Raw genomic sequence first — 25,093 nt, forward strand, 5'->3', positions numbered from 1 at the left:
GAATTTTGAGATCACAGGTATACATGATCACACTCTTCTGAATTATAACTTCTGTAAGGTCTAGATTCGCCTAACAAGCCTAAGCTGGCTAAGTGCCCAGATTTCTCCATTTCTTGCTTTTTGGTCAACGTGATTTCAAGATAGGCTTATCCTTCTCCCTATCTCCCTAGGCAATCTGTGGCTGGATATCCGATTTCCTTAGTGCATGATGAAAGATAGGCACTGCTGGTTTCTCTGACCATGCCTTCAGCTTCAGTATCCTTAAACTCTCTTAAAATTATCTCCTACTTATTATCTGAGTCCATGCAGACTCAGCATTGAAAAGTAATGGCCCTCGTGACTTTTCAAGGACTTCTGGTGCTGTCTCTGATCTGCCTGCCTGTGATTATCTATGCCATCAGTCTGCTACTGAACATGTACATTCATTTGGTCACCCTGGGCTGCATTAATCAATCAGTGTTCAAGGTTGGGTGCTACCTCGGGATTGTTTTGTGGCAGTAGCAAGTGTGAGTTGTGGTGATGTCAACATGCTCTCATTCTTAAGGACAGAAGCCAGGGATCAGCCACAGGAGGCAAGTTGCACCCACAGAATATTCTGTCTCAGAGGCTTCTTTTGTGGTTCCTAAGCCTCCACTCAGCTTTTTAGGTTTTAGTCATATCATCCCATCTAGTCTTTTTTTTTCGGTGGGTGGTGGTTGTTTTTATGAGACAGGGTCTTGCTATCTGGTTTAGGCTGGCTTTGAACTCACTATGTAGCTCAGGCTGGCCTCAAACTCACAGCAATCCTCCTGCCTCAGCCTCCTGAGTGCTGGGAGTACATATATACCACCATGCTCCGCTTCCGATCTAGTTTTGACGGCCCACTTATGGGTCAGGACAGCAGAAGCTGCATTACTGAACATGGTGACCGGCTCCCACTGTTCTCCAACATGTGGCAGTGGAAGAGTGAGACAAAAGTGCACCAGGGCAGTGGGAAGAGCCAAGGACTCATAGTGGAGGCTGTGCACAGGTTGGCGGAATTCACTCTGGGCAGCTGTAATGGCCCTGTGCGGAGCGGTTAGCATCTCTACTATGCCTCCGTTGGATTAAGATCTAACCCAGGTCAGTTGTATGACTGACATGACACAATGCCTGTGAAGAGGCTTTGGGAATCCATCATCTCACCTAAGCAAGAGGGGACAACAGTGCGGGACGCCACGGTGCTGCTGGGTATGCTGCATGCAGGACGGCAAAAACAGTTTCTGACACAGAGAGTCCTCCAAGGCCAGTTTTGTTACTTTCTTTCTTTTTGGCATGGGGGATTGAACCTAGGGCCTTAGCACTGAGTTCCTTTTTTTTTTTTTTTTTTAAGATAAGGTCCCGCTGTATCTCTACATTGTACAAGCTGGGCTTGGACTTGTGATCTCCTGCCTCAGCCTCCCAGCTCTTTCCATCCTTTAAACCTAAATCTAAATTCTGGCTTACAGGGGATGGGGGTTTAGCTCAGCGGCACAGCACCTGCCTGGCAAGTGCAAGGTCGTGAGTTCAATTCCTGGCACGGAAAAAAAAAAAAAAAAGTAAATTCTGGCTTACAATCAAGACTTCAACAAAACAAAACAAAAACAAAAAACACTTCCAGGCAAAATGTCTTCACAGTTTATTACTCCGGTATAACTTCGGCAGTTCCATGTTTTGGGCCAGGAACCTCCCTTGGTTTTATCTTTAATCTTCACTATTTAGTTTTCCAGTAAAAATGTTTGCCTAGTCTTTCAATTCTCATCCGGCAAGGATCATGGTCTGTCCTCTTAACTTTTTCAAGGCTGCCCTGCTCTCCAGATAAGAAAGACTTTGGTGGCAGGTGGAAGGACGGAGGCAGAGACCCAGCATCTGTAAGTTTACTACACGCATAAAGTTTTCTCCCCCCAAGTCATTGAACCCGCGACATATTCTACCGGCCATCTTGGTTGTGGCAACCCCAATTCCTTTGGATCTTTTTCTCCGACAACCAAGGGAGTTAGGCCGTGCTATCCCTACTGAGGGTTTTTAAGACCCCTCGACAACTTCCAGGGTGGGGAGCGCAGCTTCACTGCCCCGCAGGGCCAGGATTGGGTCACTTCGGGCTCGACCTCCTCCCTCGCCCCACCGGCGGCTCCCGGGCCTGCGCCGGCCGGGGCGGGGCTCCGCGGGCGCCACGCCGGCCCGGCCCCGCCCCCTCATTTAAATACGCGGCGCCGGCGGGTGCGTCGAGCTCGCAGCGGAACCAAGATGGCGGCGTGTGGACGTGTACGGAGAATGTTCCCCTCGGCGGCGGTACAGCTAGTGCTGCTGCTCTCGGCTGTCGGGGCCCAGAAATTCGTGGGTCCGGGCGGCCACAGCCAGGGGCAGGGCCCAGCGGCCAACTTTGTTCCCTACGTCGGGCAGGCTGGAGGCGGTGGGCCGGGGGGTCAGCAGCCGCCCCAGTCATTGCAGTTTCAGCAACAACAGCAGCAGCAACAGCAGCAGCAACAACAGCTCCAGCAACAACAGCAACAGCAACAGCCGCCCCAGCCCCCGCAGCCGCCTTTCCCGGCGGGTGGGCCTCCCGCCCGGCGGGGCGGAGCGGGGCCCGGCGGGGCTGGGGGGGGTTGGAAGCTGGCGGAGGAAGAGTCCTGCAGGGAGGATGTGACCCGGGTGTGCCCCAAGCACACCTGGAGCAACAACCTGGCGGTGCTCGAGTGTCTGCAGGACGTGAGGGAGGTGAGGAGGCGCGGCAGGGCTGGGAGGGCCCGGCGCGGCGCGGGCCCGAGGGTGTCGCCGGCCTGGAAGCCGCCGATGCTGCTCCGCCGCTTCTCTCGCTTCCTCTGTGCTGCGCTAGCGTCTCTCTCTCCTCCTCCCTGCCGGCGCGATCGAGGAGGGGGACCCCACCCCCACCTCTCCCCACCCCCACCCTGAGCCCTTTTTTCTCCTCCGTGTTGCCGGGGGGTCTGGAATGAAGACCTGGGCTCCTGGCCGCAGTCCGCCCGGGCCCGGAGCGTGTTTCCGTTCGCTCCTGTCTTTTGTGTGTGATGCTCTGTGCAGAGTGGCTTCTCTCGGAAAACCAGATCAGGGTTTTTGTCATCGATTTCGACCTGGAGAATTTGTAGCAATCCATTGCAACATGAAATACGGTTGAGTATTTAAACTGTTAACGACCGGCCCGCTGTTGTAGAGCAGTAGGTAATGTGTGGTCCTGTGGGCAACTCGGGCTCTCTTCTGGTGCGTATTGTAGCAGTAGCAGAATTTATTGACTTTACCCCTATTCTTTTGTAATTCGAAAGTCTCTGTAATGTACCCAGTGGGAAAACGGAAGGTATGTTTTTTTTTTTTCGTTTCCTTTGGCCAGTTGGTAGTGGACCTCATTTTTAAGCTATTGCTCCAAGTGACTTAGAACTCTAAGGCTTGAAAAGTTGGGGCAGGATTTGAAGCTGTAAAAATACATATACTGTACAGTGTGATTGGGTGTGGGGCCTGAGATCTGAATATAAATTTTAACAGTACCTCTTAGTGAGGTCTAGGTTTGATGTTGCTTAGTGTGGTTCTGTTAAGAGGATTTGCACAGACCGAAGTATATATTTGACAGCACTCAAAGATTGGGAGCTGCTTTGGTGGGAATGCTTTTTTCAGAAGTATAGGTGTATAGAATTCCAAAGGTTAACAAGTAGGATGAAGCTGCTGCTGTTTGATATCATTTCATGTGGGATACTGTATCGTCTGAATTTGCATCGGGAAGATCAGTGCTTTGTAGAAATTTGCTACCTTTGGCAGTTTCCTCTTTCATCCTACTGTGATGTTTGCACTTTATTATGGACAAACGTAACTCAGAAGAGGAAAAGATACACTGTACATAATCAGGAGACAAAGTTTCCAGAGGCGCCAGAAATGTGGCATTTTATGTGACTTCTCTATAGTGTGAGGATTAGAGGAATAATTCCTTCTTTGTCTTTATTCAGCTAATCCTGTAGTGGATACGGCTAAGATACTTAATTCTATCAAACTTTTTGGAGTTGTTTTTTGTTTTTTGAGACAGGATCTTGCTGTTAGTCCAAGCTGGCCTTAAACTCTGCGTAGCTCAGGCAGGCCTGGAACTCTTGACAGTCCTGCCTCAGCCTCCTGAGTGCAAGCGCTGGCACTACAGACCTATTTGGTCTTTGAGGATATATAATAGATACTGTTTTCTCAAACTAGGATCCTAGTATTGATGACCAAACAGTGGATGGTGGCAGAAACAGAGTGTTATTAGAGAAAGTGGCCAAAAATGACCTATTCAGGGTGTTCCCATCAGTTCTTGTGCTTGATGGACTTTTGGAAACCTCCACTTAACAGGAGGAATGGTCCTTTGTGATGTAAGTAGAACTTTGTAGAAGCTTACATCATCCCATAAATAACTAGTTTGTGTAATTTTGGAGCCTGTTTAAAAATTTTTTTTTGGTCTTTTTGAGACAGGGTCTCGCTATGCAGTTCAGGCCGGCCTTGAGCTCACTTTGTAGGCTAGGTTGGTCTCAAACTCACAGTGATCCTCCTGCCTCAGCCTCCCGAGTGCTGGGAGTACAGGCGTGCACCACCATGCCCCCGGCAGAGTGTTTAAATTAGTGGGTACTTTTTTGAGGGTAGTGGTACTGGGGATTGAATCCAGGACCTTCACACTGAGCTGTATCATTAGCCCTTTTTATTTTTCAATTTGAGACAGGGTCTTGGACTGGGATGCATGTAGCTCAGTGGTAGAGCCCTCACCTAGCACGTGCAAAGGCCTGGGTTCAGTCCCCAGCACTGGGAAAAAAAATCCTCCAGACCCAGCATCCTAGAGTGCTGGGATTACAGACACGTGCCACCACGCCCATCTATTTCTCTTAACTATAGACACAGAAATGTGGAAAGAGGGTCATGAATACCTACATTTATTCTTCAGGAGGTGAAGTTATTAAAGTAGAAGGAAATTTCATTTCACTTACTGCGAATTGATTTGTATTTGAAAGAAAATAACTTGCAAAGTAAACTAGGCATATTTGAAGAGAAATATATGGGATGTTTGGTGTTCAGTAAGTAAGAATATTTGATGGAGAGGTAGACGAAAGTTCTTCCTTCATCCCTTTGCGGGGACCTGGGATATAGTTCAGTGGCACAAGTGCCTGCCTGGTAAGTGCAAGGTCCTGAGTTCAAGTCCGGGTACCAAAAAAAAAGGAATTATGAAAGGTTAGAGGATGTGAGTTTTTGTTTATTTGCTTACTTGCTTTGTTTTGTTTTTTGAGGAAGGGTCACCCTATGTAGTTCAGGCTACTCTTGACCTCACATATAGCCTAGGCTGGCCTTGAACGCACAGTGGTTGGTCTTTCTACATCAGCCTCCAAAATGCTGAGATCACAGGTGGGTGCCTCTATGCCCAGCAGTGTGTTCGTATTTAAAAGACAGTAAAAAGCATGGTGTGGACGTATGCACCTGTAGAACCCAGTACTCTGGGAAGCAAGGGCGAAGGAGGATTGGAAGCCCAGCCTGGGCAGTTTAGTGACTTGGAGAGATCTCTCTCTCTCTCTCTCTCTCTCTCTCTCTCTCTCTCTCTCTGTCTCTCTCTCTCTCTCTCTCTTTTTGTTTTTTTTTCCTTTTTTTTATTGATACCGGGAATCAAACTCAGGACCTTGCGCTTGCCAGGGAGGCGCTGTACCACTGAACTAAATCCCCAGCCCTCCTGTCTGATTTAAAAAAAAAAAAAAGTTGGAAATGTAGCTCAGTGTGTTTTAGGGCAAAAAACAGCAAACTACATTTTTATTTTAGAAACAACACGTGGGGATGTAGTGTTAGGTTAAGTCTTAAATTTAAAAGAAGAAAATATTCATGGGTGCTGTGGACTGAACCCGGAGCCTTGCTCATGCCCAGCGCTGTAGTACTGAGCTACATTCCCAGCCCCTTAAATTCAGATATTGTAAGCGTCTCTAGTGTGGTTCAAAGTCACATAGTAATTCACTTACAGAATTTAATTAAAAGTATTTATGTTTACCATTAGGTAATTTCAGTTTATACTCTCAGTCTGTTTAATGTATCCTATGCAAACAAATCAAAATCTGTTGTAAGCTGTAGTAAAACTGCATTTTAGCTATATACTAGTTCACAGATTCTCCTCAGGCAGTTTATCCGTTATTCTGAAGGTATACATTATGTGGGACATTGTTTTTTCACGCTCACGGATGAGTCATGATTTAAAAAGCCCAATGTACCCAACAGGTCAGCTCTTAAATAGTAGACAGAATAGCAGCAAGGGTGGGGGAGTAGTCTTGGGGGTGTGTGTGTGTGTGTGTGTGTGTGTCAGTCTGTCTGTCCCAGCTTTAACTGTCCCCTGCCCTTCTATTTTTGGGGCATAGAGTTAGGAGATTGACTTTTGTTTTGTTTTCTTCCTGCCTCCCGGTGCTGTGATTGCAGACATGCGCCACCAGTGTGTTCACTAGGAGACCCGACATATTTCAAAGCAAATTCTACTTTTTTGGGGGCGTTTTCTCCGGTACCAGGAACTGAACTCATGACCTTGCGCTTGCCAGGCAGGTGCTTTGCCGCTGAGCTAAATCCCCAGCCCTTAAAGCAAATTCTAGATACCGTGCCATTTTGCTCATAAATCCTTCAATGTATATTTGTGGTAAAGACAGAACAAATCAAGAACCACATACAACTGCATCATGAAATATTTCTTCTGAATTTCTTTTCTTCACTTTCATTATTTGGTGGTACCAGGGATTGAACCCAGGGCCTTGGCACTGAGCTACTCCCCACACGTTTTAAATTTTTATTTTGAGACAGAGTTTTGCTAAGTAACTGAACTGCCTAGGTTTGAACTTCCAGTCCTATTGCTTCAGCCTTCCAGAATGCTGGGATTACAGGTATGTGCCACCGTGCAGGGCCTGAATGTCTAAGTATCTTCTCTGGATAGATCAGTGTCAGCTTAAAATTTGTGATCCATTACTGTAAATACTTAAGATTCTTATACTATTATTTATATATTGAACAAGATTATTTCATGTATTGAAAAGGAATTAGCATTTCAACATTACAAACCATAAACTCACTTTTTTTTTTTTTTTTTTTTTTGTCTTGTTGAGACAGGGTCTTGCTATGCAGTTCAGGTTGGCCTTGAGCTCACTTTAGCCCAGGCTGGTCTCGAACTCAGAATGATCCTACCATGCCCAGTCATAAACTCACTTTCCTAGACTTTTATTTATTTATTTATTTATTTGTCTTTTTGAGACAGGGTCTTGCTATGCAGTTCAGGTTGGCCTTGAGCTCACTTTAGCCCAGGCTGGTCTCGAACTCAGAATGATCCTACCATGCCCAGTCATAAACTCACTTTCCTAGACTTTTATTTATTTATTTATTTATTTTGGTACCAGGAATCAAACCACGACCTCATGCTTGCAAGGCAGGCGCTGTGCCACTGAGCTATATCCCCGGCCCCATAAACTCACTTTCAAACTCATAGTTGAAATTTTTTGTTACTGTTTTTAATCTTTCCCATGACTGTATATTCCTGAGATAGTGGGCTACATTACTGCTATTATTTCTTTTCTACTTGTGTTTGTTTTTTTTTTTTGTCTTTTTGAGACAGGGTCTTGCTATGCAGTTCAGGCTGGCCTTGGGCTCACTTTGTAGCCCAGGCTGGCCTCGAACTTGCAATGATCCTCCTGCCTCAGCCTCCCGAGGGCTGAGATTACATGGGTACGCCACCATGCCCAGTGGCTCTGCCTGTTTGCTTGTTTTTTTGAGACAATGTCTTGGCTGTGGATTCAAGCTGGCCTTGATCTCATGGTGATCCTTGTGCCTCAGCCTCCCGAGTGCTGGGATTACAGATGTGCACCACCACACCTGGCCTAATATTTCATTTAATACTCTTTATTTTTTTGGAGACAGAGTCTTGCTATGTAGTTGAGGACACCCTCAAACTCACTATGTACTCTGTACTGTCTGTATTTTCAGTGCTAGGATTATAGGTGTGTGCCACCATGCCCTGGATTATGTAACACTCTTCAGAGTCCTGTGCTGTGGATTGTGTTATGTTACCTTAATTGAGAAATAGCTTCAGAGAACATGATTTGTCCCTTATTACATTGTAAGTAATGATAGAGCTGTTATTTACCAAGTCCTCTTTGACTTCAAGACCACACTTCTTCCAGTCCACCCTGCAGCGAGGACAGTTAGTGTGTGACTGTTGAGGATGCCATGGGTTCGTAAGTGGATACAGACTGGGGAGAGTCACCTTGAGCCAAAAGCCTCTAAGAGTTGTGGGCCGAGATGTAGCTCAGTGGTGGAGCACTTGCTTCTCACATGTGAGCTTTGGCTTCTACCCCCAGAACCACAGAACAAACACATAGTTGAGCAGCAACAGCATTGATGTATTGAAGATGATTAAGGCAGAGGTCAACATTACCGGACAAAGCTGTTTTAATTACTAGTTTGAGTTTATCATGAAGAGAATTTCTGTTTAATGAAAACAATTTCACACAAAAGGTCACCTGGCCCTGACCTGGTGGTGCATACCTGTAATCCTAGCACTTGAGAGGCTGAGGCAGGAGGATCGCTGTAAGTTTGAGGCCAGCCTGGGCTATGTAGTGAGTTCAAGGGTAGCCTGAATTACATAGTGCCTGTCTCAAAAAACAAAACAAAACCCCAGCTTACTTAAAACAGGATTTGTATCAGTGCAATAAGGGTTTTAGTTCTATTTCCCCGCTGTTTGAATTGAATCCATGGGACAGCACAAAAAGGTAGACTGGATCTGCAGCTGGCTCTGCCGTTAGCTAACTGTGTTATTATGGGACAGTCATTGTACGGGTGAGTCTTTTTTGTTTTGTTTTATTTTTGTTTCTGGTTTTGGTTTTTTTCCAGTACCGGGAAAAGACCAAAAAAAAAATTTTTTTTTTTTCTTTTGAGTTCTAGGCCAGAGTGGACTCTATAGTGAGTTCAAGGCCAGAGTGGACTACATAGCCAGACCCTGCCTCAAAAAACAAACAAAAATTATTATTTTCTATACTGGGAATCAAAAAATTTTTTTGAGACGCAGTCTTACTAAATTGTCCAAGGGGCCTTGAACTTGGGAATCCTCTCTCACCCTCCCCAGGAGCTGGGATTACAAATGTGGTGCCCAGCAATTTCTAAATATTTGTTGTGTCTAGCCTATAGGCGTTGTTTTCCTTGTACTCTGTATGCTGCATAGTTTCTAGGATGCATACAGATACTGTTTTCTGAATCCATATTCATTCACAGAAAATAGCAACATGCATAATCCAAACAGCAATTAATCCAATCATTGTTGACTTTAGGATATGACTTTTGTTTGAGCCAATATGAAATTTCCTTCTGTGCTAACTCTCAGGGGTTGGGAACTGGGTAACCACATCATCAAGTCATTATTGATCTCCCTTCTGTGCCTCTGGCTGTGGAAGAACACTCGTACTTTAAGACATCACCGTTGCTTACAGTTGGTTTGATAAATGACATTGTAATCAAGACGCAGTTATGGAAGAGAGTGTTAATCACCTGATGTCATAGAGACAATAAATTCTCCTAGCGCAGTGAGCACATAGATTTGGACCCCGGCTCTGCTTCTTTCTTCATCCCAGTACTGGGGATCGAACCCAGGGCCTTGCATGTGCTACCACTGAGCTACTATGTACCCAGCCCCTTCGAGGCTTTTTTTTTTTTTTTTTTTTGAGATAGGGTATGGGTCTCACCTTGTAGTTCAGGCTGAGCTTGAACTCATAGCAATCCTTCTGCCTCAGCCACCCAAGTCCAGGGATCACAGACATGCACCACCATGCCTGGCTTTAATTTTTTAGTTTGAGATGGGGTCTTGGTGCAGACTGGCCTCAAGATTGTGATCTTGCCCGCATCCTAAGGAGCTGGCATTATAGGCAGGTTCCATCATGCCCATGACCTCTGCTACTCTTCACTTACGTGCAGCTCACATCATTGTTTTTTCTCTGCCAGCAAGGACTAGGTGCTTTAGATTTGCTCTGAGTGAAGCTACATGTAAAGCCGAGTTCTGTGCGTGTGTTATACTTTCCTAGTGGGAGGACTGCGCCGATGCTATCTGGCCTCGTCTTGCACACACTTTGCAACTGGCACTGGGCTGTCGCTGAAAATGCCCCACTGTGGTGCTTCCCGATTGTGTGACCGGTGGGGCGGAAGCACACGAAAGCTGGGGGCCGCTGTGGGGCGTGGGGGCCACCTGACCGGAGTGGAGAGCTTGTGAAGTCGTCAGAGTCCGGATGGGTCTCACTGCCACCACTCACTGGTTCTCCGGATGCTGTAAATCCAGAAATGGGACGTGATTTTATTCTAACACGAGATAAAGCTATTTCTGCAGATGGTTGAGAGTTGCCTATGAAAGAGCATTGTCACTAATGGCAGATACTTTTCAAGAAGCCTCTTGATGAGAGTGCTTTATAGCATATAGTTGCTTAATAATTCAGTGTTCTGTAGAAGGAAATAAAATACTTCTGTTTCCAAAAGAAGAACTGCTGCATTTCTGTTCTGAAATGCACATTTCTCCTAATGTGCTCAAAACAAATTTAGTCATCAATAATAAAAAACTCTTTGTTTATATGAGATATTTATGTATTTTAAAAAGAAGCAATTAAAATGCCTTACAGGCTCTCTTGCATGTGAATTTTTCTTCAGCAAACAATTATTTATTTATTTTGAGAAAGGGTCTCACTCTGTAGTTCAGGCTGCAATTGAACTCATGGCAGTCTTCCTGCCTCAGCCTCCCAAGTGCTGGATTATAGATGTGTGCCACCATATCCACTAGGATTTATTGAATCCTGCTGTGTGAAGGCACTGCTCAATGTTGGAGGATACATATGATAATTAGCAGCATTTATTAAGAAAGTCCCTGCCCTCTCCCCATCCCATCCCATCCCATCCCATCCCATCCCATCCCATCCCATCCCATCCCATCCCATCCTTTTTCCCTCCCCTCCCTCTCCTCCTGTGTTTGGTACTGGAGGTTGAACCCAGCGAGCCATGAACTATGAGCTGCATTCCCAGCCCTTTTTTCTTTTCTTTTTCCTTGTTTTCCTCTTTCTTTTTTCGTTGGAGGTTGAACCCAGGGCCTTCACACTGAAGCTACTTCCCTGTTTACTTACATTTCTGTGTGTGGTACTCTGTGGTTTAACCTGGGGCACTGCATCACTGAGCTACAGCCCCAGTCCTATTTGTTTATTTTACTGGGTATTAAACCCAGGGCCTTCTCACCGGGCCACATCCCAGTCTTTTTATCTCTAGACAGGGTCTTGCAGAGTCTCTAAGTTGCCCAGGCTGGATTTGAACTTGTGATCCTCCTGCCTCAGCCTCCTAGAGTGCTGGAGTTATAGGCAAGCAGCATTCCACCCTGCATATTTCATTTTTCTTAAATTGGGATTCATAGAATAAATTTTAAAAATTTACCTACTTTGAAATGTCTCCTAATCTTGTTAATGGATGGGTCACGTCTTCAGGGTGCCTGGTCAGTGAACGGAATGGATGCTTCAGCTTTTTTAGTTTGAGAAAAATGATACTTTGATAAAACTGGAAGTTGCTTGTATGGCAGCACAGCCCTGTAATCCCCGCACTTGGGAGGCTGAGGCAAGAGGATCACCATGACCAGGGCTACATAGAGAGTTCAGTGCCAGCTTGAAGTACATGCGGAGACCCTGTGTGAAAAAACCAAACCGAACCAAACCAAACCAAAACAAAAAATTGGCAGTCACAAGTGACTTCTTTATTTAGTTTACTTAGATAACTTTAAAACTCAAAGAGTCTCAAGTGATGGCCCTTAGAATTGCGCCAGTGCAAACCCCGTATCTGCATTAAAATAGAGAGTGGAGGAACAAGAAGTGTGGACTGGAATCTAAAAACAATGAAGGCAGAGAAGGCGGCTACTTTTTATTCAGCTCTAACTTACTGAAAGCAGAAAATGTTGAGAGAACGCGTGGTGCTTACAGTACCTGTAAATCCTCTTGTTGAGGCTTGAATAGCCTCACTTCCCTGGGGGAGTCAGGGAAAGCCGGCTGACTTAAATTTCTGGATCTGTACACTTGTAACGTAGAACAAATCATGCGGTGTTCTTTTTTTTTTTTTTTTTTTTTTTTATAAAGATGAGGTGTATATTTAAAACCATAAGCAAGGTAAGCAGTGAAGTGTAAGCAGGATTGCCAGGAGAATGTGGATGTAAGTTTTCATTTCATTAATTTCACTTTTCCTGTTGACACCCTCCCTCCCCCGTCAAAGCCAGGGCCTTATTCTGAGGCAAGTGCTCTACCACGGAGCTGTATATCCAACTGTATTTTAATTTTTTAAATTTAATTTCTTTCTTTTTTTAATGAGAAAGGGTCTTACTCTGTAGTTCAGGCTAGCTTTGAACTTGAGGTGATCCTCCGGCGGCAACCTTCTGAGTGCTGAGATTATAGGCCTGCACCACCACACCTGCCTTCTTTTTGTCTTTTAAAAATTTTCAGTTCTTTTGGCTTGCAAAGGTGCAAGCTCTAAATCAATTTAAATATAAGGACAAAAAGGAAGTAAAATGATAAATGAGGTTCAAAGAGTGCTATAGTATCTAGGAAGGTTTCATTGATTGATTGATGCTGGGAATCGAACTCAGGACCTTGCGCTTGTCAGGCAGGCACTTGTGCCACTGAGCTACGTCCCGGCCCTATTTATTTATTTTAATTTCTTTCTTTTCGGGAGACAGAGTCTCATCGTGTAGTTCAGACTGGCCTTGAACTCAGTATGTAGCCCAGGCTGGCCTCAAACTTACAGCGATCCTCCTGGTTCATCCTCTTACCCACTAGGATTATAGGCGTGCTCCACTATGCCTCGCTTCATTTATTTTTTATTTATTTTATATTATTATTATTATTATTATTTTGGTTTTTTTGAGACAGGGTCTCATTATGCAGTTCAGGCTGGCCTTGAGCTCATTTTGTAGCCCAGGCTGGTCTTGAACTCACAATGATCCTCCTGCCTCCACCTCCTGGGTGCTGGGATTACAGGCATGCACAATCACACCTGGCTATATTTTTGTTCTTTGAGACAGGGTCTTGTGTAGTCCAGGCTGACCTTGAACTCAGGGTGATCCTCCTGCTTCAGCCTCCCAAGTGCTGGGGTTACAGGCACGAACTACTATCCCCAACGAAAGCTTTCATTTATAATTTAAATTTAAAGTAGGAAGTCAGGGCTGGGTGTAGCTCAGGAGTAGAGTACTTACCTGGCATGCATGAGGCCCTGAATTTGATCCCCAGTACTGCCAAAACAAAGCTACAACAATAGAAAGTCTACCTATAAGTCAACATAAGAGAATTCCTAAAGTTCTTGCACAAGTCAGATTAGCTTTGTGATGTGATGAGCAGCATGAGGCAGACAGTAACTTTAAGGCTGGAGAAGAGGATGTAACGGAGAGTTTTAATAATGAGCACAATCTGCCAGGTGTTGGTTAGTGAAATAAAGGTTAGAAGAGATGTCCTCTACAGTCATGTGCAGCTTGTTATAGGAGGGGACCAGTGTGGTTAGTGGGAAAACAGAATGGGCTTTGAACTACGGTCGGGATTCAAATTCTAGTTCACTTAACCTTGCTGTGACCTTGAACAGATTACAGTAAACTCAAATTCTCAGTTTTCCTGTCTATAAATGGTCTCTCCTTCCCTTTTCTCCTTTGTTGCTACAGACTAAATTGTTCAAAATAATGCTTTATGTTTGCTGTCTTAGGAGAAATGTAAAATGAATCATAACACTCCATACCTTTTATTTACTCCTTCCAAGGCTCGAGTCAAGAAAACTTTTAAAGTCAAGAACATTTGTATGGCCTGAAATCTCAGTGCTCTGGAAGGCTGAGGCAGGAGGATTCAAAGTTCAAGCCCAGCCTGGGCAATTTAACAACTTTGTGAGATGCTGTCTCAAAATGGGGGGAGGTGGGGGAGTGTGTGTGTGTGTGTGTGTGTGTGTGTGTGTGTGTGTAAACCTTGGTTCAGTGCCCCCTGCCCTTTTGGTATAGCTTTTTGTTGTTGTTGTTTTGTTTTGTTTTTTGGTATCCGGAACTGAACTCAGGACCTTGCACTTGCCAGGCAGGCACTGTGCCACTGAGCTATCTCACTGGTTTGGTACAGTTTTTTTTGTTGTTTGTTTTGGTTTTTTTCTGGTACCAGGAATTGAACCCACGACCTCACGCTTGCCAGGCAGGTGCTGTGCCGCTGAGCTAAATTCCCAGCCCCTGGTACAGCTTTTTTATCAGATATCTAAATGTGAACACTTTTGAGATTATGGCGGCAAAGGAGACCATCCTGCCAAAAGTTCTCTAGTTCTTTTGGGCCAAAGATACCTGATTTTGGAATATACTGCCTGTCGAACGAAAACTCCATCCTCTTGTATAAGAGCAGAAAAAGTCATTCTTCTGAAGGTAGCATTACTTAAGACAGATCTCCTTCTATGAAATGGAATTATTAAAAAGAGCTTTTACCAACTGAGATACAGAGGCATTGATTATATCTCTATCTGTGTAACATTAGATTTAAAAAAAAAAATCACTGTTGTTTTCCTGTAAGTTGGTGACTTTCCAGAGAGAATATAATTGGTAAGGACTTTTGCTTTTATATTGCTAAATTGGAAGGTTTTTCTGTCTTATGGAACATTTAATTTTAATAATATTAAAGTATAAATATTAAGCTTAGTCACTTTAAGGACCGTGGAAACTTTTTTCAGTCTGTCAGCTTTGCAGAGGGTTAGGCAGCAGGGTTACTAGATGAAGTTCTGCTCAAAAACACTAAAGGTCTTTGATAGGTTTAATAGGACCTGTTTGTTTTTGTGTAAATAATGGCTTTTAGTTTGGCAGTTGCTCTTTTAAAACACTATGCTATAATTTATACTATTGCATACTTGTATTTTTAAATTGAAAGTATGTCAGAAATGTAAATTAGGACAGAGAAAGCGGAAGTCAGAAAATACTGATGTGGTTCCCTTTCTCTTGGGGAAGCAAATTCACATTCTCTAGCCTGATATTCTTAGCCTGTTTTCCAGCCTAACTTTCTCCTTGTTGTCTGCACATCTTGCTGTCCACATCCGCAAATGCATTGAGCAGTGGTGTGGGCCTCTAGGGAGGACCCAGTAATGGCTTTGAGTTTATAGGGGTGATATATACATGTTGTTGGAAAGATTTTTTTTTTTTTTGAGACAGGGTCTCACTGTGTAGTTCAGACTGGGCTTGAACTCACTGTGTAGTCCAGACTGGACTCAAACTCATGGTGATCCTCCTGCCTCAGCCTCCTAAATGTTGGCATTGCAGGTGTGCGCCATCACGTGTGGTGGAAAGATGTTATAGTCAGTGATTTGGGAATTTCCCACAACAAAATATTCCACGGTACCCTTCCCTCTCCACAGCCCACAACCCCCTCTCTTTACCACCTGGTTTTCTGTGATTGAACCAGAAGAATTTTCTAATATTCCATTGTATTTGGCTTATTAAAGCAACCTTTTCATAGTTTCCTTTTCTATCATCATTAAAGTACTGTTAAGAGTGGGTAGACAGAAAAAAAATTAGTGGGTAGACAGGAGAAATTAGTCATTTTAGGGTGGGACTTTCATTTACTGTGGGAGTCTCTCTGAAAAATTATTTTTCAGCTTATTTATCTTCCTCCACAACCAAAGGAAGAGAACCTTTGTAGATTGCCTTCTGGTTTTTTTTTTTTTGTTGTTGTTGTTGTTTGTTTGTTTGTTTGTTTTTTCCTGGTACTGGGAATCGAACTCACGACCTTACGCTTGCCAGGCAGGCGCTATGCCACTGAGTTAAATCCCCAGCCCCTACCTTCAGTTTTTACTCATTCATTTATTTTGTTTTATTTTAATTACTTAATTAATTAATTTTGTCTTTTTGAGACAGGGTTTCACTATGCAGTTCAGGCTGGCCTTAAACTCACTTTGTAGCCCAGGCTGGCCTTGAATTCATGGCAGTCCTCCTGCCTCAGCCTCCTGAGTGCTGGGGATTACAGGCGTGTGCCACCACGCCCAGCCTTCAGGCTGGTCTTGAACGCACTATGTAGCCCAGGCTAGCCTCAGACTCCCAGGGATTCTCCTGTCCCAGCCTCTCAAATGCTGGGATTGCAGTCATGTGCCACCATGTCCAGCTGTTCTGCTCAAGGGGATCACTTTTGCTTTCTCTGGTTTCTGCTCTTCTGCTTTCTCTGTTGCAGTATTCAATCTTGCAAAGTCTAACCACTTTGGACGCCCTGAATGGTAATTTCCCTCCTCTGTTTGGCAATACGGTCAGGGGTTTGTTTGGATTGCCTCTGCTGTGGCCAGGAAACACCTCCAGGCAGTGAGGAGGGCTAACCATGGGCTCCCTTGGCTCATTTCCTGTTCTGTGGTCTTAGTCCCACGCTGCCTGTTGTCCAGTGATTTAAGAGTATTCAGATGTTTTGCCTAGCTGTTCCCATGGTACTGTACTTAATCCTTCATGGGTAAGAATAGAAATAACCACTCCTTGAATTTTAACTTCTGGAATATTAAATGGAAGTGAATGGGGGTTAGAAAAGAGTAAGAATTATTTACTAAAACTATAAACGTGTTGTTTATGTGTGTATAAGATAGGTATCTTTTGGCCCCCGTGTCCTGTTTATGAAAATTTATTCAGGTAAATTTATTCATACAGTATGATATGTACAGAAAGCATTTTTTTGGTAATAACAAACAATTGGAAACAACCCAAAGCCCGTCAGTAAAGTAGTAATTAAACAGGCATTCATACAGTGCCCTATTGTATTGCTGTGAAAAAGCTCTTTATGTCATGTACGGAAAGATCTGTAAGACCTGATATTAAATGAAGAAAGAAAGGTTGTACCTCAATATGGTGTACCACCTTTTTTGTAATCAAGCAAGAAGAATTAAGCCAGGCATGGTGGTACTTGCCATCCCAAGACTCTGGGAAGCTGAAACAGAAGGATCTCAAGTTTGAGCCCAACCTGGGCAACTTAGTGATTTAGCAGGATCCTGTTTCAAATTAAAGTATCAAAAAAAGGGCTGGCAGCTGGGTGTAGTGGTGCACGCCTGTAATCCTAGTATTCTGGAGGCTGAGGCAGGAGGATTACTGCAAGTTTGAGGCCATTTTGGGCTACTAGTGAGTTCAAGGCAGCCTGAACTACACAGTGAGACACTGTCTCAAAAAACCAAGGTAGGGAAGCCAGCTAGGGATATAGCTCAGTGTAACCCCTGTACCAGGGAGGGAGGAGGAGAGAGAGATACAAATGATAAAAATGGGGGCTGGGGAAATGTAGCTCAATGGTAGAGCATTTGCCTTAGTGTGTAAAAGGCCCTGGATTCAATCCCTACTACTGGAAAAAAAAAAAAAAGATTTCAGTTTGTGTGTTATTTAGGGCAACGTGAGCTGTCATAAACCCAAAAATATCAGTGACTGCACAAAGAAGTTGTGGGCAACTGCCAGCCACCTGGTGATCTGAGAGCGGCTGCCTCTGTCTTGTGGTTCTTTGTTTCCCAGGGCTTTGGAGACTCAAGCTTTCATCAGGAAGGAAAGTGAAGTCCTGTTTGCCTGCTGCCTTTTTAAAAAAATTCTTATCACTCCCCATGCCCATCAAGAATTTCTTCACATACCATAAAATTCACCCATTTAACATCCTTTTCCTAAAGGCCGTGTTCCTGAGGTTATTTTTAATTTTGGGTTGGTTTTTTTTTTTTGAGATAGAGTCTCACCATGTAGTTCAGACTGGCCTTGAGCTCACTCTGGTCAAGGCTGGCCTCAAACTTGGGGCAGTCTTCCTGCCTCAGCCTGAGGGCTGCAATGAACTGATCAGTTCTGCTCTCGTTGACACTCCAGGTGTGAGAATCCTTCAGGCTGTACCTGGGGGCGTGGGGTGCACTCTCCAAGTGAGACTGCTGGACTCTGAAAGGGGGCACAAAGTGTTAGCAGACAGCTAGCAACCTCTGTCTTAGTTGCCTCGGGCATGTTAGGACAAGCCTTTCATTTGTCTTGTCAGGAAGTTTACGTTCTTCCTGTTTGTCTAGAAAATGTCATTAAACCTTTATTTCTTCTGTGTGAGTGAGTGAGTGAGTGTGGTGCCGAGGACTGAACCCAGGGACTGGTGCATTGGAGTGGAGTGCTCCACCCCTGAACTGTGCCTGTACACTAGGGTTTTCAGCTTTTCATATGTAGAAAAGTAGACGCTTTTTTTGTGATCAGTTTTTGGTGTTACAATTTCTTTAATTTAAATATTCTTTCATTTAAAATATGGAAGCAGCTTCAGCCTTATGGTGATCTCAGTTCCAGTTTGTACCTGCTGTAGTGTCCAGAACCGGGACCCGTCCCTGCCGGTCAGCCGCAAGCCTGGGTTGATGGATAGACTCCCCTCTGCTCTGCTCCTCCTCTTGGGCCATGGCTTTTGTTCATTGTTTCTGCAGTGCTGCGGTGAAAGCCAAGGCCTCGGGCCATTGTTTCAGTCCGAGAAGACTGTGGAAGGTAAATGATTTCGCGCCAGTCAGTTTGCTTTAGTTCCCGTATCTGTTCTGAGGAGCAGTGTAGGAGTGAGGTAGAACAGGCCTTCCTGTGGGCGGGAGAGCTCCGCCAGTGATCAATCAGGGTTGCAGGTTATCTGATGGCATTGCAGTGTTTCCTGGAAGGAAGAATCTTACGTGTTCTGTCAGGGTTTGGGGCAGTTTATATATTTTAAAGTATCTAAATTTTTTTTTTTTCTTGGTCTTTTTGAGACAGGGTCTCGCTATGCAGTTCAGGCTGGCCTTGAGCTCACTTTGTAGTCCAGGCTGGTCTCGAACTTGCAACAATCCTCCTGCTTCAGCCTCCCAAGTGCTGGGATTACAGGCATGCACTACCACGACCCGCTTCTAAATGTATTTTAAAATTGTTTTTAGATAACTTAAAGTAATTAGCCCTCTTAATTATTAGCTAACTTGGTATTTGTGTGCAAACTTGGATTTGGTTTAATACTTGGGTTTGACTTTTGTCTCCTTATGTTAACATAAAACTCAACAATAGAGACCTCTTGCTGTGAGGTCTTTGCCCTTTGGCTTGGCTTGTGGGCCCTGACCTGCATATTTGCTTTTAAACTTTCATCCAGGGTGATTCTTGAGAATCTTTGTAAAACAGGTTCTGCCTTCTCCCACTGTGTCGTGCTTATAGACTTTCTCCATTTTAATTTTAATTTTGGATGAATTGCCTAATGTTTCTTGATTTAATATAACAGGAGATAAAACACAGAACAGTTGGAATCCTTGTTTAGTTCCATTTAAAAACCAAGTTGGAATTCTTTCGATTTTTTTTTTTTTTTCTTTTTTTTTTGGTACTAGGAATCATGCATTCCAGGCAGGTACTATGCCGCTGAGCTGTATCCCCAGCCCACAAGTTGGAATTCTTTTCAAATTTTATGGTTAAATTTCCATTGGTCTTTTTTTTTTTGTTATTTTAAAATGACCCCAAGTCTTGCTGTACTGCCCTGGTTGGAAGTCTTGGTCTCACATGATCCTCCTGCCTCAGTCTCCCTAGTAGCTGGGACCAGAGATATCATGCCTGACTGTATTGTCTTTGTGAGTTTAGATATAGGATAATAAGAAGATTCCCTAAAAAAAGAAAAGGGTTGTATTTGCTAATAATCTTCTAGTTGTGTTGTACCTGTCTAGTTGTATACATATCTACTTTTTTTTTTTTTTTTCCCTTGAGATAGGGTCTCACTGTGTAGTTTAGGCTGGCCTTGAACTTACTATGCAGCCCAAGCTGGCTGCAATTCCTCGTGATTTTCCTGACTCAGACTCCTGAGTGCTGAGATTATAGGGATCTCAGGTGTATACCACCACACCCAACTCTGGCTACTCTTTTTAATCTAGAGGTTTGTTTGTTTTCTGGTATTGAGGATAAAACCTAGGACCTTCACACGGAGCTACCGGCCCTCTTTTGATATTTTAAGACAGGGTCTTTCTAAATGGCTAAGTTGCCCAGGCTGGGTCCACTTTGTGATCCTCTCTCAGCCTCCCAGGGTGCAGGGGTTACAGGTGTGCACTACCACTCCTTGCTAAAATCTCTGGGCATGATGTATAAAGTCCTCCTGATACAGGGTGTATGATACTGGCTGCCAAATAATATAAGGGAAATATTGTAACTCCCAATCTACTAGACTTCCGAAACACCAAGTTCACGGCCTCTAAAATCGAGGAATACGTTCTAGGAACAACAGAGGTTAAGAGTAGGAAGAATTTATTGAAAGAAAGCTTCTGTCTCAGAGGAACAGAAGGGGGCTGAAAAGTGGGTTGCCTACGACCCGCTTTTCTTTCTTTCTTTTTTTTTTTTTTTGGTACCGGGAATCAAACTCAGGTCCTTGTGCTTGCGAGGCAGGCGCTTGTGCCGCTGAGCGATATCCCCGGCCCCAGACCCGCTTTTCAAGGATGTTTTATTGAGCAAAGCCGTGAGGTGAGGTGGGTTCAAGGTGGAACAGAACTATGATCAACTAATAAGATTACAAGTATATTCACTTAGGTAATGCTGATCCAATGGAAAAATCACAGGATAGGTGCAAGGTGGGACAAAACTGGGCAGCCAGTAAGATTACGAGTATAGTCACTAGGGTAATACTGATTAAATGGGGATCGAATTGGGAAGTAAGTGATGTAGGAAGTACACATGGGAGGGACAAAGGCTTTCCTGGAAGGGTGGGTTAAGGAGGCTTTGGTCTCTTACCCAAGGTGATCGATGTCTATTTAGAATATCAGTCACTGTTTATCCCAAGAGAAGTATGTGGATATAGTCATTCCTCTTTTTTTGAAGCCTGGCCTTCAGTGAATGCGCCTCCCGGTACAGTTGTCTTCTGCACTGAAGTAGGGAGAGCCCACCCCTGTCTAACTGCCTGCGATATTCCTAAATAATTTAGCTGCATATAGTGCCCCCCACCTTTCTGGAGATTGAATCCAGGGCCTTTGCACTGAGCTATATCCCAAGTCCATTTTTTAGTTTTTATTCTGAGACAGGGTCTTGCTAAGTTACTCAGGCTGGGCTTGAATTTGTGATTTTCCTCTCTCAGCCTCCTGAGTGCTGGGATTACAGGTGTGCACCACCACACCTGACTGGCTACTCTTCTTTGTTTATTATTTTTTTAGGTAGAGGTATTTAATGAAGGAATGTCTCAGGAAGTTTGTTATATTGAAGTATATATAGTTATAATTAAATTATTTACAGGTGTTATAAGTATTTTGAAATTAAAGAATCTTTAAAAACCTTGTTAATATTCCTTTTTCTGTGGTTCTTACTGCAAATGAGGTGGATAATCCATCTCAGAAAAAAAGCATTGTACTTAGCATTAGAAAACCCAGTTTAAATTATCAGGTTTAAATAATGAAGAGAAACTAAGCTACTGGATTGTATTTTTGCGTACTATTATTTCAGGAAGATTTTTAGTGTCATAGCGTAGTAACACATTTGGCTCAATTTATTATTTTTACATATATGTTCTGTTAATTTTATTTTATGAAGCAATAATCTCTTGAAAAGCAATCTTCCCTCCCTCCCTCCTTTTCTCCCTTCTTTTTTTGTCTTTGAGACAGGGTCTCATTGTGCAGTTCAGACCTGCTGTGAGCTCACTTTGTAGCCCAGGCTGGTCTTGAACTCCCAACGATCCTCCTGCCTCAGCCTCCCGAGTGCTGGGATTCCGGGTGTGCGTCACCACACCAGGCCCTTTTCTTCCTTTTTCTGTTCCTCTCTTCCTCTTTTCCACTGAATCCAGGACATTTTCAGTGAGCTACATCCCTAACCCTTTGTATTTTTGTGACTGGGGCCTTGCTACATAAGTTGCCCAGGTGGAACTCAAACTTGGAAGCCTCCTGTCTCAGCCTTTCACATGCTAGGATTACAGGTGTGCGCCATCATGCTTGGCAGATTTCTTAATGGCATATATTTCCCTAGTACATTTTTTCTGATGCTAAGGCAGCACCGGGGATCGAACTCGGGACCTTGCACTTGCCAGACAGGCGCTTATGCCACTGAGCTATATCCCTAGCCCCTCATCTGTTATTTTCTGTCTTAAAAATTGCTGTTTTTAAAAATTTTATTTTTTAAACAAGGTCTTGCTGTATAGTCCAGGCTAGCCTCAAACTCACTAGGTAGCCCAGGCTGGCCTCAAACTTTGGGTTATCCTTCTTCTGCTTCAACCTCCCCAATGCTGGGAGTACTGGGATTCCAGGTGTGCACCACCATGTCTGGCTCATCAGTTATTTTAGAAAACTAAATTCGATTTGTCATATTTGTAGGACTTTTCAACCTGTAATCATTAGAATATAAGGACTACATTTATAAAATGAAGCACTAATTGATAAGAATATTATAAAGAATAATATTAATCATCTCTTGTAAGAAACATAGTAGCTGGGAGTGGTGGTATACCCCTGTAATCCTAGCATTGTGGAAGCTGAGGCAGAAGAATCGTCGTGAGTTTGAGGCCAGCCTGCACTACATAGCAAGACCGTGTCACAAACAAAACCAAAAAGGAAAAAAAAAAAATAGAAAAGAACCTTACCCTAAAAGGTGGTTTATAGATACGTTGCTAACAAAACTTGGTTAATTATGGTTTATGAATGCACTGGTGACAATACTTGGTTAATTAATGTTAGGTATTTGTGGTACAGTTGATAGTAACTTTTCTGAGGAAATATTGCCATTGTTGTCTGACAAGAATCTAGAAAAAGACAATAAAAGAAAAAAAGAATCATTGCTTTTCAGAGCCATGGACAGTGGGAAGGACTAGCCTGAGCTGCTGATACTGTTCTTGGCAAATAGAGTCCCTTAGGAAATGCCTGGATTAGTTTAGGTGGGGGATACATTAGAGATTGAACCAAATGCTGTGCAGTTGAGCTACACCCCAGGCTTCTTCTTTTTTTTTTTTTGAGACAAGGTCTCTCTATGCAGTTGAGGCTGGCCTTGAGTTTTTTTTTTTTTTTTTTTGAGACAAGGTCTCTCTATGCAGTTGAGGCTGGCCTTGAGCTCACTTTGTAGCCCTGCCTCAGCCTCCTGAGTGCTGGGATTACAGGCGTGCATGCCCTACCATGCCCAGCCCTAGGCTTTATTTTTGAGATTTTACTCGATTGCCAAGGCTCACCTCAAAGTTCTCCTGCCTCAACCTCCTGAGTAGCTGGAATTAACAAGTGTGTGCTATCACATCCAGCTTTAGGTTTGTTTTTGAGTGAAGGAGGAAGTCTGTAAATATTTTTGGGCAGGAGAATGTAATAAGATAATTAAGGCAATTGTTCTTGTGAATAAGGACTGAAGGGAAGAAAACCGGAAGGAGATAATTGAGCTGCTGTTGTAATAAAAGCTCCTGTGTAAAGACTCTTGCTAGTAGCGATGGAGATGAAGATAGGGCTGATGGGGACTCATCACCTAGAAGAAATTCAGAAAGCTTTTGTTCATTTGTTTGGCACATTTGGGATAGATACTACTGTGTTCCAGAAACCGAATGATAGGTACTGGGAATGGGTGATGTTCTTGTTTTTTGTGTTTGAATGAAATCCCTTTAATAGCACAGCAGCATCTTAGGACCGGATCACTGGCAAAGGAAACGCTGGGCCCAGGGCGGCACTGGACAGCAGCAACAGGCGGAAGATGGAGCGAACAGACCCTTCAAGTGTCAGATGGGGAGACAGCGAGCGAGCGAGCGAGGGAGGATGACTGTTCCTGGGCCGGCGGGCGGGCCAGGGCCTCTTTGGGGTGTTTGTGCTCCTCCTCCTCCTCCTCTTCCTCCGAGCTTGACAGGTCAAAGTGCGTCCAGCCCTCGTAGTCCCGGTCACTTACCCTGTGGTTGGGGGTCCAGGCCCTGCAGGCTTTTGACTGTGGCCAAGTGACCGGAAAGCACTTGCTGGGCCTGCCGTGTGTAAGGGGCAGCGAGCGCGGGTGCGCTGTCTCCGTGTGCGTCACCTACACCCAGGGTCCCGGGCCCAGGGGTCCTGCCTGGGACTGCGGCTGCGTCCAGGCGCCTGTTGCCAGAAGTGCCATCAGGATGCACAGGCGCGACCGCTGCTCATGGCTCTGGGTGACAGCGTGGTGAGTTCCCTGTTTTTTGTTTTTTTTGAGACAAGGTCTCAAAATGTCCAGGCTGGCCTTAAACTCCTGGCAATCCTCCTGCCTCAGCCTCCTGGGTACTGGGATTACAGGTTTGTGCCACCACACTGGGCAGAGGTAGGCATTAAAGAATCACAAAATAAATGGAAAATTGTAACTATGTAAGTGCCATGAAAGAGTTGTGTGTACATTGAGCCAGAGGGTAGGGGAGAACCAGGAAGTGTTTTTCTGAGAAAATGATGATTGTGCTAAAGGAATAATAGAAGCTAACAAGGTAAAGAGGAAAGAAATCAAAGTTAAACTGTCAGCCTACTTCCACAAGCATGTAATTTTTAGCTTGTGTCGGGTTTGATATTTAGGCATTTCAAGCAGTTTCCAGTAATAGGATGTAAATTTGGAACTAAATCTAAGTTTTATGGTCATCATTTAGCTTAAAGGGCTGTATAGCTGCAGCCATCAAGATGGTTGGGCCCCCTTAAAGAACGTGTAAATAGAGGGTGGCATTCCAAGGACAGCCTGGGAATGCTCATGGTGAAGGAGTGGAGAAAGGCTTGTGGAGGGAATTGCAGGGAACAGGAGTGGTTGAGAATTAAAAGAAGATTTACAAGAATTTAGTTGAAGCTAAGGAACGGGAAATTTTAGTTGTGGGAGTCTAGGAAACAGAAATTTAAGTGGAGGTGGTAGTAATCGTAGGCTGCGTAGAAGCACACAGTTAAAATTAATGGCAGAGGAGAGAGCAGTACGACCTGAGACGGGCGTGGTAGCGTTATTCTCACAACTTGGGAGGCTGAGGCAGGAGGATGAAAGTTCGTATCCCATCTGGGCAACTTTTTTTCTTTCTTTCTTTTTTTTTTGGTACTGGGAATCAGACTCACGACTTTGCACTTGCTAAGCAGGTGCTTGTGCCGCTGAGCTATATGCCCGGCCCCCATCTGGGCAACTTGATGAGCCCTGTCTCAAAGTAAAAAAAGCTGAGGATATAGCTCAGGACTCCCTGATTTCAACCCCCAGGGCCACAAAAAATAAAATAGAGGGGCTGGG

General features: G+C 44.2%; 1 protein-coding gene across 1 annotated transcript in view; it reads left to right on the forward strand.

Annotated features, from left to right (window-relative positions):
- Positions 1–2,215: 2,215 nt before the first annotated feature.
- The window catches only part of Glg1 (golgi glycoprotein 1), a 116,524-nt gene continuing 93,646 nt past the window's right edge, over positions 2,216–25,093 (forward strand). The window contains exon 1 of the mRNA XM_005403463.2: positions 2,216–2,715. Within this exon, the coding sequence (XP_005403520.1) occupies positions 2,245–2,715 (471 nt within the window). The 5' untranslated portion in view covers positions 2,216–2,244. The remainder of the gene's footprint in view (positions 2,716–25,093) is intronic.

This window comes from Chinchilla lanigera, unplaced genomic scaffold (assembly GCF_000276665.1).
Source record: "Chinchilla lanigera isolate Chin_1 unplaced genomic scaffold, ChiLan1.0 scaffold00083, whole genome shotgun sequence".
Lineage (NCBI taxonomy): Eukaryota > Metazoa > Chordata > Mammalia > Rodentia > Chinchillidae > Chinchilla > Chinchilla lanigera.